This window comes from Arachis hypogaea, chromosome 3, assembly GCF_003086295.3.
Source record: "Arachis hypogaea cultivar Tifrunner chromosome 3, arahy.Tifrunner.gnm2.J5K5, whole genome shotgun sequence".
Classification (NCBI taxonomy): Eukaryota; Viridiplantae; Streptophyta; class Magnoliopsida; order Fabales; family Fabaceae; genus Arachis; species Arachis hypogaea.
Window position 1 is genome coordinate 139,593,161 of NC_092038.1, and position 15,375 is coordinate 139,608,535.

Here is a 15,375-nt window from a genome sequence, read left to right on the forward strand (position 1 = left end):
TGGCTGGAATCGTGGGAAGTGGTCGTCGATGGCGAAATGACAACGAATGATGGCGGTGGGGATGACGGCGAGAGAGAAAGAGAAAAAGGAGAGAAGTGAGGTTAATGATATTGAAGAAATGAAAGGAAATGGTTCGCAAAATTGAATTTAGGGTCAATTTTACCAGCAGATTTACCGTAAAAAAAATTTATCGGTAACGCAAAATCTGTGACTAAAACGGCGCGTTTCATTTAATTACCTCAACGTCGGATTCTCCCCTCTAAATTCGACGGTAATGATCGTGCCAATTTTTCTTTTTTTTTTTCTCTCCAATTATTACCAGCGAATTTATCATCGAAAAATCGAATCCGACAATAATTTTTCTACTCGATGAATTTATTGTCAAATTCGCTGGTAAATCTGCCGATAAATCCGCCACTAGGTTTCAACAGTACATCCGATCGTATTCAGTGTTTTTCTTACAATGAAAAATAAAATGTTCGTAATTACTTTAAAATAGTTAATGAAGTAAGTTATAAGGTATTATTTTATTTGGATTCTTAATAATTATAAGAATGGCAGGTTAGTAACTATATTAAAATAGGCACCGAAATAAATTTATGGTACTAAATTTATTTGGATTGTAAATATAATTTTATAAATGACAACTTTGTACAAAGAGATTGTTAATAAAAATTTATAATCTTCATATTTATACCTATTTGATTCATCTATTTTATTTTATTTTACTTTGCTCACAAAAAATTTGTTTGGGTGAATTTTTAAGAAAAGATCTTTTTTTGAGTTATTTTTTTTAAAAGATCTTATGAAAAAGTAAAAATAATTTTATGTTTAGATATCTCATACAAAAAAATCTTTTTATCTATTAATTATGTTTGGGTATAACAATATAAAAGTACTTTTTTGTTTATCTATTACGTGAAAAATATCTTTTTTTCTTAAGAAAAAAGATCTTTTAAAAAAAGATGTAAATTGCAACTTTTCAAAAAAGATGTTTTTTTTCTAGTATTTTTACTTTTATTACTAGAAATTTGTCAAACACGCTAAAATTTTTTTTTTATTAAAAAAGATATTTTTTTGAATATGATAATAGTACCCAAATAAACACAAAATTGAGACTTACTTTTCTTTTAATTAATTATTTAAAAAAGATAATGAAATAGTTATATAATATTTTAACTATGTAATATTTTCTATTTTTAATTTTAATTTATCCACAAAATTGAGACTTAATTTTTTTAATTATTTATTTAAAAAGGATAATAAAATAGTTATATGATATTTTAACTATGTAATATTTCTTATTTTTTACTGGAGTGATTAGACATGATTATTGTTGCACTCATATAAAATGTTGTGATATAAATAATATTAGAAAAAATTAAAAGATGTTATAGATGCAAATTACAACTCTTATACCAATTTATTAATTGAATGAAAAAATATTAATAAATATCTATAACAAAATCACTTTAGCGAATGTGACATAAATTGATTGGAGAAAATATATCATTTTATTTTACAATGAGATCACTATCTTTATTTTATATTGAAATGATTTATTATAAAATATATACTTTAATAGTTTTTTTCAAATTCAATAATTATTCCCGTGTCTGTATAGGAATTCCAGTCAAATATTATTAGAAAATTTTAATTATTCATTTGTTAAAACTTTTAATTATCGAAAATAACTTGTTAAATTTGACTTTTAAAAAATATTTTTTAAAAGTTATAATATTTATGTTTAGTAAATTAAACTAAAAATAATATAAATAATTTTTAATAAGTATAAAAAATAAAAATTTTTTGGTAAAAAAATGTTTAAAATAAAAAATTATAATAGATACAAATATAAGAATTAATTTAAATTTTATCACTATAAAATTAGGTTAGACTTTTAATTTTGATAAGTATAAATTAACTTTAAAAAATACCTAAGTTTTAAAAATCTACAAGCACATACAAATGATTTTATTAAACTAAATTAATCATAATTTGTTTAATACATCAATTACTATTAATGAGTAATTATTATACTTTAAAAATAAATAAAATTATTATTCATTGATTTTAAATTTTTTAATATTAAAAATAGTTAAATTTTTAAATTTAATTAATTTTTTAAAAATTAGAAGAATGATTTAAGATGATATATTGTTATTTAAAATAGTTAGGTGAGTTTTAAATTTAATTAGTCTATAATCAATTAATCACCGATTCACTAGTATTAGTATTGGGAATCTGACATTAAGATACCTGCCACTTTATTTTGACGTTTATAATGATGGATTATGTAAGTTAGATTAGATTAACTACTATAAAACAAAACAAGCAGTCAGATTGCAGCATAAAAGGTGGACTGAACTGGATGATTATGCTGTATTTGACATGTGAATATGCAAATTTCACTAGAAAGTGACAAATTTCATAAGAAATGCTATAATTTAGGTACAGTAGTGAAATATGCATATGTAGTGTGTGAAGGCTTAGAAGAATATTCTTAGGGCATATTTTGGTATAGCATTCCATTTAAGGTGCTAATGGAATCAAGCTGATACCGAAACACACTTTTAAGATCGTGCAAGAATATTCTTACCGTACGAAGGAGGAGGATGAAAATTAAATAGCAAAAGTAATTGATCATGGGGAAGGAAATACACACCGTGGTGGCCGTAGGATGTTTAAATCTAAACCAATTTAAATTAAATCGTTTATCCGATTTAATTCAAATCAAAAATCGATTAAAATCGTACTAATTTGGATTTGATTGGATTTTATTTTTTATAAACCATTAGATTGGATCGATTTTCGATTTTCGAATCTACTTTTTATAACCGATCCAATCCAATTCAAACCGTACAATATGCTATAATATTATTATTTTATTATTATATTTACAATTATACTTATAATATGTTCAATTTTTTATATATTTTTATATTATTCATATATTATTATTTAATAAATATTTTATGTTCAAAATGTTATTTATTTATTTTAACTAACCTATAATTTTATTTCTATTATTTTGTTATCGTTAGTTTTTTAAGATATTGTTGATATTTGTTATGTCATTGTTGATTATTTAAAATTTGATGTTGAGACTTGTTATATGTATTTAATTTTTTTAATTTATAAAATCGTAAATCCAATTCAATCCAAACCGCTTGAAATTAAATCAGATCGGATCAATTTTTTTTTTAAAAAATCCAATCCAAACCACACTGCAACTAAAATTAGTGTTTGGATCGGATGAATTTTTGACTCAAAACCAATCCAAACTGCACCATAAACACCCTAGTGGCGTGGTCAACTATTAGTTTAATGAAAATGTTGAGTAACAAAAAAAATTAGTTAAAAGCAACTAAAATTTGTTTATAATAATTAATAAATATTAAATAAAATAATTTTTAGTTGATATTTTTATCTCTTTAGTATTGTTGTTTTAATTATTTTCGGTACACTAGAGAAAAAAGGACGACAACATTTGAGACAATTTTATTTTAAAATAAGTTGTTTGAAAGAGAGAAAAAAAAAGCTAATTTTACGTAGAAATTAATTTTAATATGAAGCTGAATATGGTATTTTAGTTGAATATTAATATTTAAAGTGTATTATAATATTGTGGAAGTGTAAAAAGTGTCCAACACGCATTCTATGTGTTGTCAATATGATGATACATGTCTAACACGTACTTTACATTATGCTAAAATGATAACATGTGTTCAACACGCATCTTACATGTTGATTCTCTACCTGTACAATCTACTCATATGTAATTACATTAAATAATTTTATTTTCAACAAAAATTTAATATTTTTTTTGTATAACAAAAAATTAGCCTATTTTACGTTACATGTACCAAAAATAAATGAAGAAGAAGAAAAATGTACCAAAAATATTACATTTTATTACACTTCTCTCACCCATGAAAGCTGTTGTTTTTGATAAGTTCCTTCTAATTAATGGTAGCGCCAGTCAACTGTCACAAAGAGCATTGTCACACTCGCATCATATTAAAGCAAAAAATAACAAAACACAAAACAAAGTATTTCATGCCAATTATTTTCACTCAAGCTCATTTTCTGCAGAGTTCATATGCAAGACCAAGAGTTTAAAAATAGAAAAAATAAAAATGCAACGGAATAAATAATATCTTAACTTATTGAGGATCCTTGACAATATAATGATAGCTCATGAAACCAAAAGCATTATAACGAGATCATTGAAAAATACAAGAGTAGTATAGGAAGCACTGCAAATACGGGTAGTAGGTGGAGAAGTCGCTTCGTTTCGTTTTGTCCCGCTCCATCCTGTCCTACTTAGTGAGGCAGTCTTAAAATTTTATCCTATTCTGCCTAACTGTAAGTTGATGGGTTAAATCTGTTCAATTTTTTTTATTATTATTAACTATTAAATAATATATAATTTTACAATTATTTTGATAAAATTATAATTTCTAAAGACATAAAAAAATTATAATTTTTATATTCATAAACATTAAAGTCTTTGTAATTATAAATATCTAATAAATATAATTATAAACCAAATTTTCATCCAAAATATAATTATAAATATTGTCTCCAAAGTAAAATAAATATAATCCAAAACACTCACTTTTTATCCATTTTCTTGTAAGTTGGGTTCGAAAAAGTTGGGTTTTGAAAAAAAAATTGCAAAAATACCCTCTTGCCAAAAAAATACTAAAGTCCTGCGGAGACATCCCGCCAAAGCCGGCGGTTTAAGCGGTGTGTGTTAGGCGGACTTTTACTATTTGACAGTTCCAATTTTTCAGCCCGATCCGTCTTTTTTGGCGGGTTACGTGGGCTGATCTGACCGGTTTAGATCCGTTTGCCACCCCTAACTGCAAGGCAAGAAAAGTTATGTGTAATAGATACATGACACATTATTTATACAAGATTTGAAGTTTTGCAATCTGTTTAAAAAATTTTAATGATATGAAATTGAATTGAATTTTAATAATTGAAATGAATTGATAAAATTATAAAATTGAATTATATTTTAGTATTTAAAATATTTTTTAAATAAATTTAAGTTTTATAGTAAATAATTTTATTTTTTATTAATATAATATTATATTTAATAATAAAATATATTTATTCATTAAATTATATGAAATAATTAAAAAATATATTTTTTAATTAAAATTTTTTCAACTAAAATATGTTTATTTCTAATTTTCTTCAATTTTTTATAACAAAAATAAATTTTAAATGGTCTAAGATTAAGTAACAAAATATTTTATTTTATAAATTATATATAATAAAAATATTTAAAAAGAAATAAATTGGACATCAAAGGACTCTTATGTCTCCTGTATTATATATATAATTTTATTAAATTTCAAATTGTTAGAATGGAAGTATTTTTCAAGCTAAAAAAAAAAAAAAGACCGAGTCACGAATATACTTAATTGATTTGACCATAAATTAAGATTAGAAATTTACAAAAATATCGTTTTATACATACAGTAACTCATTAGTTAATAATAGACTCTTAAATAGAACTTAGATCCACGATGAATTAGTCTTTGATTTGTCGGATTGAAGGATATTCACGACCCAAAAAAGAAACTTATGAAAATTGTCGGCAATTATGTTGATGGTAAATTTTTTATTTTAAGTCTTGATTTATGTGGAGGGTAGTGAAAGATCACTTAAACATAGTGACTTGATCGTATACATTTGACATTCGAACAATAAACGGTTACCAAATTAAAATAGTTTGGTCGTGATATAATTATAATTTTATAGTTGTTAAAATTGCATACAAATAGAACTCATATACAAAAAAGGCTTCAATTTATTTAAAAAAGAGAGGCAAAGAAAGGCATGTTAATGACGGCAGCATTGAGAAGGAGGGAGGTAAAGAAGGAGGGATAGGAGGCGTGGAGAGAGAGTGAGAGTACCGTGTGAGAGGAAGGTAAATAAAAGTAATTAGATTATAAAGATATTTTAAATATTTTATAATTTAAGTGAAATTCGAATGGAATTTTAAACTGATGTATTTGGGTGGAAATTAATTTTAGAAAAAAAAAGAATTGACTTGAATTTTATCTTAATTAAGAGCTTGTTTAAAAATTATTTAAAATAAGAAAAGAATTTTATTTTTTTTAAAATATTATTTCTATCTAAGAATCAATTTCATAATTTAAAATAATTATAATATATTAATAGAATTGAATTCAAGTTTGAAGAGTATGTGTGAGTGAATGTGAAAATGAGAAAATCATATTTCTTTTGATTTGATTTACAAATGAAAAAAAAATCAGAATTAAAATTTTTAATTCTGAAATAGGGTATTTTTTTTTTTTGGTGAGTTATGAAAGATGAGCGTATTTTTTTTTTTAAACTAAAAGTGACACTTAATTTAAGAATTCTATTTAAAGAAAGAGAGATTATATTATTTGAGTTATAGCTAAAGAAAAATACATTTAAATCGTTTGTTACAGTTAATTTTAATCTTGATATTTGAATTTGCGTTGATTTAAGGTCTTTTTATATGATGTTAAATATTTACTTATAAAATTCAAAAATAAAAAAATAAGTCCCATTTTACTCTATTTTTACTTTTACTTAAATTAAGTAAAAATTTTGTAAACACCAAAAAATTCACCAAAAATTAATTAGATTGAAAATTTTCTATTTATTTAATGTGAAAATTTTCCATAAAAGAATTTGCCATATTTTTATTATTTAACTAGATACTTATACTCTACCAAACATAAAATACGAAATGCGTTGAGCGTTTAAAAATTAAAAGTAAACTACTAGAAATTAGAGAATTTACGTAAACAATAATTCTCATGATTCCTTAATTATATAATAGGTAGGTACTTAAACGTTATGTCTAGACATGTAATAATTCCCTCCTTATATAGATCTAATTTAAATGATAATATAATTATTATTAAAGTATAACCATTAAACCCCAAAAGAGAATAGAATCATACAAATTTTTAAATGGAAGTTTGAAGACAAAATACGAGTGACACAACATACAGTACAACTTTTCCAGAATACACAATACTGTTAGAATTTATTTAAAGTTAAAAGTTAAAACTCGTCTAGTGATAGTATGTCTCCAAAATCTTTCCACCATTTCGCTGCTTTTTCATTTTGATTCAGCATGGTTAGTACGATGGCCTGCAAATGGAGATGGAATAATAAAGATTAACAATTAAATTTTCTTTAAATTGAATAAAATTAATATGTAACTTTCTTTTCATACAAATATCTGTCATATATAAGCTTTAATACTTTGAATAAACTACTTTTTTTTATAACACTAATCTTATTTTACAGTTTTAGTTTATGTTGTGATATAATAAAAGATTTAGTTATCTTGTGTCTTAATAAAAAATATTTTAAGAGAATAGTAAAAAAAAATTTAAGTTTTTATACATTTAATTAATACTTTGAAAAATGTAGAAAAAATTATTTTTCAATAAAACATTTTTTATAATATTTTTAAAATATGCTTTTACAACATATGTTAACAAGTTCCTATAATAAAAAAATAAAAGTTTTTCAACTTTTTTTAGAGGTATTTTAAAAATAAAAAATACTAGAGAACTATTAGAATTTATTATTTTTAGTTATTAATTAGTTATCAATATTTAAAGTGTGAGGTAAAAGTATGTTGTCGAATTATTAGATTAAAAAAAAAAAAGAAGAGAAAGATGGATCGCTAACCTTGTACAATATCAATTGAGCTGCATGAGTTTTGGTAATTAATAATGGTCCCTCCTCGTTTTTGAGCTTCTCAATAATCCCCTTCCCATCCTTCAATTACAACATTATAATTTATGTCATACTTAAGAGTTTTGTTCTTTTAATTTGAGGAAATAATCCAGAAACAAAATATTAGAGGAAATTTATAAAGAACTTGTAATCGCGTGATATTTTAATAAAAAAAAAATTATTAAATTAGTCTCTAATTTTTTTTACATTTTTTTAGATAAATCAATTTTTATATCAAGATTTTTTATTAGAAGCTAACTGTTCACCTATGTGGAAGAACTAATTTGAGGTTATTTCTTTTAAAATAATAATGAGACTAATTTAAATTGTTTTTCTATAATTGACATGGTGGTTAATTTATTTAACTAAATAAAAGTTTAAAAATTGATTTTGCAGTTAAAATTTAAGCGTATATTAATACATTATACGGAGAAAGTAAGAAATGTAGTGCTCCTTAAACTTTAAAACTTAAATCTTAAATTTTAAACTCTAAACTCTAAATTCTGAATGCTAAATTCTAAACACTAAATTATAAATTATAAAATTTAAACTTTAAATCCTAAATTATGAATTCTAAACTCTAAATTCAAGCTATTGATATAAACTATAATAAATAGAAAGTTAAAATTTGTTTAATTAACAAAAATTGCATCCCTTTTTATTAAATAAAGAGCGTTCAAAGATGAGCGGAAAGATCAAAATATTAATCTAAAAGTTTATTGAAAATTAATTTAAAAAACTATCTAAACTAGAGAAAATGCGACATTAATAAATGACAAATATATTGAACCAATTTTTTTCTTCCAAAAGTTACAACTTTTTATGGCTGTATTAAAATTGTCATATATTTTGAAATAAACAATATATAAGATTCACTTTATCAATGTTTAATAATGTAATTAAAAGATAATTACAGTAGTTATAATTGTATCATACATACATATATCTCATATAAAACCATCTGCGCTATAATAAAACCAACTGGTTAAAATTTTTAAGAATAAATTTCACCACTTTCGAATGGCCATGAAATGAAAAAATATATACTTAATGGCAAATTTATTTCCGTAGATATATACACAAAAAATGTGATAAGTAACACCTCATATCATCAGTTCATTAAATTTTTTTAATAAAATATTTTTCCAACAAATTTTAAAGGCTAAATCAATCTCTATCTATCTTTACCAAAATTTAATTACAGAACCAATCTCTATTTTTTACTTTTTAGATAAATAATTTAAAAAAATTAATATATTGTTCTTCAATAAAAACATGAAATTTTTTAAAAAAATAAACTATTTGACTAACCTGATTGCTTCCAAATTCTTTTTCAATTTCTATATCGAGAATATGTTCTGCTTTTGCAAACTTCTCCTGCAAAATGAAGTAGGGTTGAACACAAAAATTAATTATAATTATCACGTTACGTACTTACATGTACATAAAAAAATCATATTAATCGTTCATATAAAATATATTTTAAAAAAAATACATATTAAAAATATGTAAAACAATATATATATTTTTTATAACAAATATTTTTGTCACATTAATTAAAAGAGAAATATTAGAAAATCATCACGATTTATTATTTTTTACCATTAATATTTAAAAGTATTAAAAATTATTAGACTAAAAAAATTAAATTAATGATTAAATAATGACTGAAAATAATAAATTTTGATAATCTCCTAACGTTTTTCTAATTAAAAATTATCCTACTTAGGGTTGGACACGGATCGGATACTATATCTGCATTTTTTCAAGTCAGATCGGATTGAATATCGGGTATATCCGCATAATTCAAAAAAACTATTTTAAGATTCTTTTTTCCTGTTTTTACAAAAAAATGTCTAAAAAGTCCATTTTTCCACCTGTTTAACTATATTTACTTCTAAAATATTATCAATAAAAGTTCTCTTAAATAACCAAAAAGAAAAATAATAATAACACAATATCTAAGTTTAATTATTCTAAGTTGAAGTACAACATAAAAAATTAAAAACAAGATATCATAAAATTCATAAAACAACACACTAAAATTTATATCACATTAGGATTTAATTTCTTAAACTATGCTATTTATATAAGACGTGCGGATATACGGATCTGCGAATTTCACCGTCAAATTTGCAATTCGATTTTACCATAATGTAGATCGGATATGATCCGATCCGATGATTCTGCGGATCAAATTGTTGGGAATAAGACACAATTCCCCCTTGAGAAAACACCTTTGACAGAGAAATAAAATAGACACAATCACAACACAAGAATTTAACGTGGAAACTCCAATTACCGGAGAAAAAACCACGGCCGTTGTCAAATGACAACCAGAGAATATCACTATGTGAAAATTGTTACAACACATAGACTTCTTTCTCTCACCGGCACCCCAGTACACCCACACTCTTTCAAAGCAAATATCTAACTACACCTCACAACACTCTCTAATCAAAGAGTACAGAGGAAAAGAAAAATCAGATACAAGCTTAAAGTGTTTCTGACTGGTGCAAAAACAAATGGAGAACTTAGCCTCATATTTATAGCCTAGGCCACCCACTCCATTTGCTATCCTAAGCAATGTGGGACTAATTCAACCAAATCCTAACAATCTCCACCTTGATTGAAATAGTCACACATCTTCAGCTTCCATTGTCAACACCGACAATTCTTTGCTGCCATTGTCTATACCGACAATCATAGTTCAGAGAACTATCATACTCCACCATGAAAGTATACTCACTTGGAATTAGACCACTCCAAGAATTTCGCCTTGGTACAGATCGAAACCTTGCTGAAAATTCATGGTGCAGCTTCCAAATTGGCTTTTCCTGGAAGTTCTTCAGCCATCGACCTAACTCCGCCACACACCTTGCATCTCAACGCCAACCAATGCCCGTGTGCAATTGTGGACCTGATTGCCACAACTCATCCTTATCCATGGCAGTGCGGTAATACCATGAGGATACTTCTTGTCTTCTAGAGAACATCATCTTCTCTCATAGAGAGAGCAACCAGAGATCTTCTCCTTCAACGCCTTGTGCAAACCTGATTGTATCAACACATCCTTGACTTGTACTTGCCACAAGCCAAAATTGATTCTTCCATCAAATTTCTCTATTTCAAGCTTCACAGCACTTGAATATCCTGACATTGTTGCAACCGTATACTGGAATATTATAACTCAACTGTAGACCGTGCACTAGGAAGGGTCCCCAGGAAAGAGAGGTGGGTCACAATGGACACACTTAAATACCAAGTCTTTCCTTAGCCAGAACCTTTTCCAAACTGCACTCTCACAGAGTCACACTGCCTTCCAGCAACAACAACAGCAACCAAAGAGATTAGACTAGGCTGCAACCACAGAGCATACTAAGAATAAATCCCACCGAACCGAAGCTCTGATACCACTTGTTGGGAATAAGACACAATTCCCCCTTGAGAAAACACCTTTGACAGAGAAATAAAATAGACACAATCACAACACAAGAATTTAACGTGGAAACTCCAATTACCGGAGAAAAAACCACGGCCGTTGTCAAATGACAACCAGAGAATATCACTATGTGAAAATTGTTACAACACATAGACTTCTTTCTCTCACCGGCACCCCAGTACACCCACACTCTTTCAAAGCAAATATCTAACTACACCTCACAACACTCTCTAATCAAAGAGTACAGAGGAAAAGAAAAATCAGATACAAGCTTAAAGTGTTTCTGACTGGTGCAAAAACAAATGGAGAACTTAGCCTCATATTTATAGCCTAGGCCACCCACTCCATTTGCTATCCTAAGCAATGTGGGACTAATTCAACCAAATCCTAACACAAATAATATCCGCAAAATTTAAATCAAATGTAAATAATTATCACAAATATACAAATATTATCCGATTCATGTGTAGACCTAATTTTATTAATTAGAGTTGTCCCTAGAGAACGAGTCATCTTAACAATCCTCCATGAGTAAAAGAATAGGACAATTTTTTTTTTAAAAAATAATAGTGTCTTTTATACCAACTTTTAATAGATGTACCTGTAATATGAGAAGTTCAACCCTCGCCATTTGCACATCAAATTCTTGAACATCACCTTTAATATTAAGTTTTTCTAGTATTTCCTCTGCATTTTTATTCCCATCTATGCTTTGACTAATAGCATACCACTGCAAAATATCGCAGAACCAATCAATTGCATTGAAATAAATAAAAATTAATATATACCATACAATTATGCAAGAATGTTTTTTAATGGGAATGACAATATGTCAATATCTATTAAAAACTATTAAAAAAAAAAGAAAAGAGAAAAAATGAAAGAGATGAATTAATTTAATGTATTTAGAGATTGACATTTTGTAACTACTTTTTGATATCTTCTCATTCAATTTGGATTATAAAGCTAATGAACTTTCATATTTCACCTTACTCCTTATCGTGCTGAATATATGAAGCACGGTGGCTAAGGGGAACACCGAATATGATACGACGATATAGGCATATGCACACACACTACTTTTAATTTTTTTAAGACAGAAAAGTATATCATAATATAAAATATAAAGGGGATGCTTCCATAAAGATCCATAAAACGTTTTTTTTTAATGATATTTTTTAATAATTAAAATTTAATATATATAATCATTTAAATTGTGTTATCTTTGTCAAAAGTAGGTCAGACAAATTAATTTGATCGAAAAATAGTGAATCAATTTTTGAATTGGTCTAAATTAATATTATTTTTTATAAAAAATGACTACAATACTCTTATTATATAAAATGACTAAAATACTCTTATTATATATATTAATTTTGAGAATCATAAATTCTAACCCTTTTCTTCTCTGTAGTTATAGGGTTAGAATTTAAAATTTTCAAAATTAATATATATATATAAAATAGGGATATTTTAGTTGTGTTTTATAATAGGGGTATTTTAATAATTTTTTATAAAAAATATTAATTTATATTGGTTCAAAATTTAATCTATTAATTTTTTTGCTAAACTTATTTGTACGGTCTAATTTTAATAAAAATAATACAATTTAATTGATTATATATATTAAATTTTGATTTTTAAAAAACATCTTAAAAAAAAACATTTTTGACATCTTTATCTAAGTGGCTCCCAAATATAGATTGTAACAATCTTTTGAAATTTTTTTATATTAAAATACAAACTATTATCATTAGATATTTTATTTTTTTAATTATATAAAATATTTAAAATAATTATTTATTTTAATAAATAATAATATATACTATTTCAAAATTCAATTTAAGAATATAGGTTAAGAATAAAGTTAGACGATAACACATAATGGTGTTTAAGTGTGTCTAAATGTGTTCACAAAAATAATTTTTATTTTTTTATTAAAATACAGTAAAACACCAAAGCTACGATTCTACGATGCACGGATACGGAACACGACACGACATGAGACACACTAATACATGAATTTTAAAATCTTATTAGACATGGGGACTATATATAAAATATGATGTATTTTTTAAAAAAATAGTAAGGATACTTTGGTATTTTATTGATATTAAAACATAAATTAATTTTTTAATTATTTTTAATATCTTATTTTAATTATATAAAGTATTTAAAATATTTTTTATTTTAATAAATAATAATATATATTATTTCTAAATTTATTTCAAAAATACATGTTAAAAATAAGGTTGGATACGCTGACACATGATAGTATTTAAATGTGTCCAAATTATCCAAAAAAAAATTTATATTTTTTATTAATATACAGTTAGACACGACAAACATGCGTGTATTGGAGTAAGTGCTGTGTTTAAAATGTGTCTGATAAGCAGATACAACAACTGTTACCTAGATTATTTCTTTATCAATAATAGATTTACCATTGTAATTATTTTTTAGCAAGAAAATAAAAAATTTCCTTAGAAAATATTTTCATTCTCTCACTAAAAATTAATTACAATAGTAAATCTATTATTGATAAAAAAAATAATCTAAGTAAAAACAACTAACCAAAGTATCCAAAAAACCACGTGTGAAAAAAGTGTCATCTAAAATGTATCCAACATACTAATACCAGAACACTGTAACTTAGCAATGTTTCATAGTGCTGAATTCATACTGCTATTTAACTGGGATATGAGATTAGTTCATGTTGATAAATGTATGTAAAGTAAAAAAAAAAAAAAAAGATGGAATTGTTATTAACCTTGTGCTGTTTAACATCGACTAGTCCACGATACAGTGCTGGTTTTTTTGTTGTTCTTTTTGCATTGATGGTTGTTTCAAACAATGCCGCAACTGCCATCTTTCCTGGTCCCGGTGGAACTCCGCTAGCAGCATAAGCTTCTTTGAACATGGGATTCATATTGCTCTTCAAATTCAACAATCCAAGAACACAAGCCAGAACAACACATACCCCACTCATTCCTCTCATTACCACTCTTCCCTTGTTGCCGCTCTTACTCGGAGGCTCCGGCGAGCCGTTCGATGATCTTTCCGGCACGCAATTCGGATGGCAAAACCATGATGATCTTGTTGTGAAAACAGGGTGGAGGAGTCTTGCAAATTCAGAGGCACAAACAGAGGTTTGGTTATGGTTATTGAGTATGTTATTCTTATTATTATGGAAAAATAATATGCTTGATCTTGCATATGTAGAACCTTTGGCACCATTATTGGACAGGCGCAATAATGGAGAACCATGAATTCTTATCATTGCAGATTCCATTGTACAAATGAGACTACTGATGATGAAGAATTTGTGAGGTCATTGTTAATCTATATATTTATATTGTAATAATAAAAATCTATAGAATGAAGCTAGGTATATCTTTTTCTTTTTCTTTTTTTTTTTACTATTCTTTGAAAAGAAGACGAAATTATTCTTTGTAGACTAAGATTACATAATTTTTTTTTTATGTTAGAGTGATTCCCACATGTTACACATTTACCATGAAGGATATGGTTAATAAGGTTTAATTGGGTGGTCGTCCATGAGGGTAAATCCTTGCTTATTAATTGAAATGAATGTAGATATATTCCTGACAAATAAAAAGAAGAAAAGAAGATTTGAATATTTTCTTTACCTATCTTCCAAGACTAGAATAAGAATGCTTCATGATTTTACTCATAACTTTAATCGTGTGTTGTATTTCTTGTACACCATTTTTTGTTTTTGGAATGAGTTGGTAGGAATACCGTTCTTTTGATCTTTGTGGAAAATGAAGAAAAGTGTTGAGTATGGACCACCATGTGTCACAACAAATTAGTTGGCTAGAACAGAAGTACAAGAGTTTCAATGTTCCATGATTTTTTTTTCACCATAATCTCCAATCTGGTTGATTAAAGACTAATTTGTTACCGATACGAGTTCTATTTAAGGTTTGTTGTTGGCAGCATTTGAATTTTAACACTTATTTAAACAGACAAGTGAGCTAACGATTTGACTAATTCAAGTTGGTTTTTGATGTTCTATGATAATTACAATAATTTGGATACGGATTATAGGAAGTTGACATCTTGATTTAAATATACAAATGTTAACAATTGAACCAAAATCTAGAGTGCTCTTAGAATAATTCATAGAACAATACCATGAGTCC

At 25.8% G+C, this 15,375-nt stretch overlaps 1 protein-coding gene across 1 annotated transcript; it reads right to left on the minus strand.

Annotated features, from left to right (window-relative positions):
• Positions 1-6,873: 6,873 nt before the first annotated feature.
• Positions 6,874-14,743, minus strand: LOC112736096 (uncharacterized). Its single transcript, XM_025785443.3, has 5 exons — positions 13,980-14,743; positions 11,811-11,939; positions 9,079-9,144; positions 7,720-7,809; positions 6,874-7,170 (listed from the first exon to the last, which is right to left on the minus strand). Exons 1-5 carry the CDS (start codon positions 14,499-14,501, stop codon positions 7,081-7,083), a joined length of 897 nt encoding a protein of 298 aa, XP_025641228.1. The 5' UTR covers positions 14,502-14,743; the 3' UTR covers positions 6,874-7,080.
• Between the last annotated feature and the right edge of the window lie 632 nt (positions 14,744-15,375).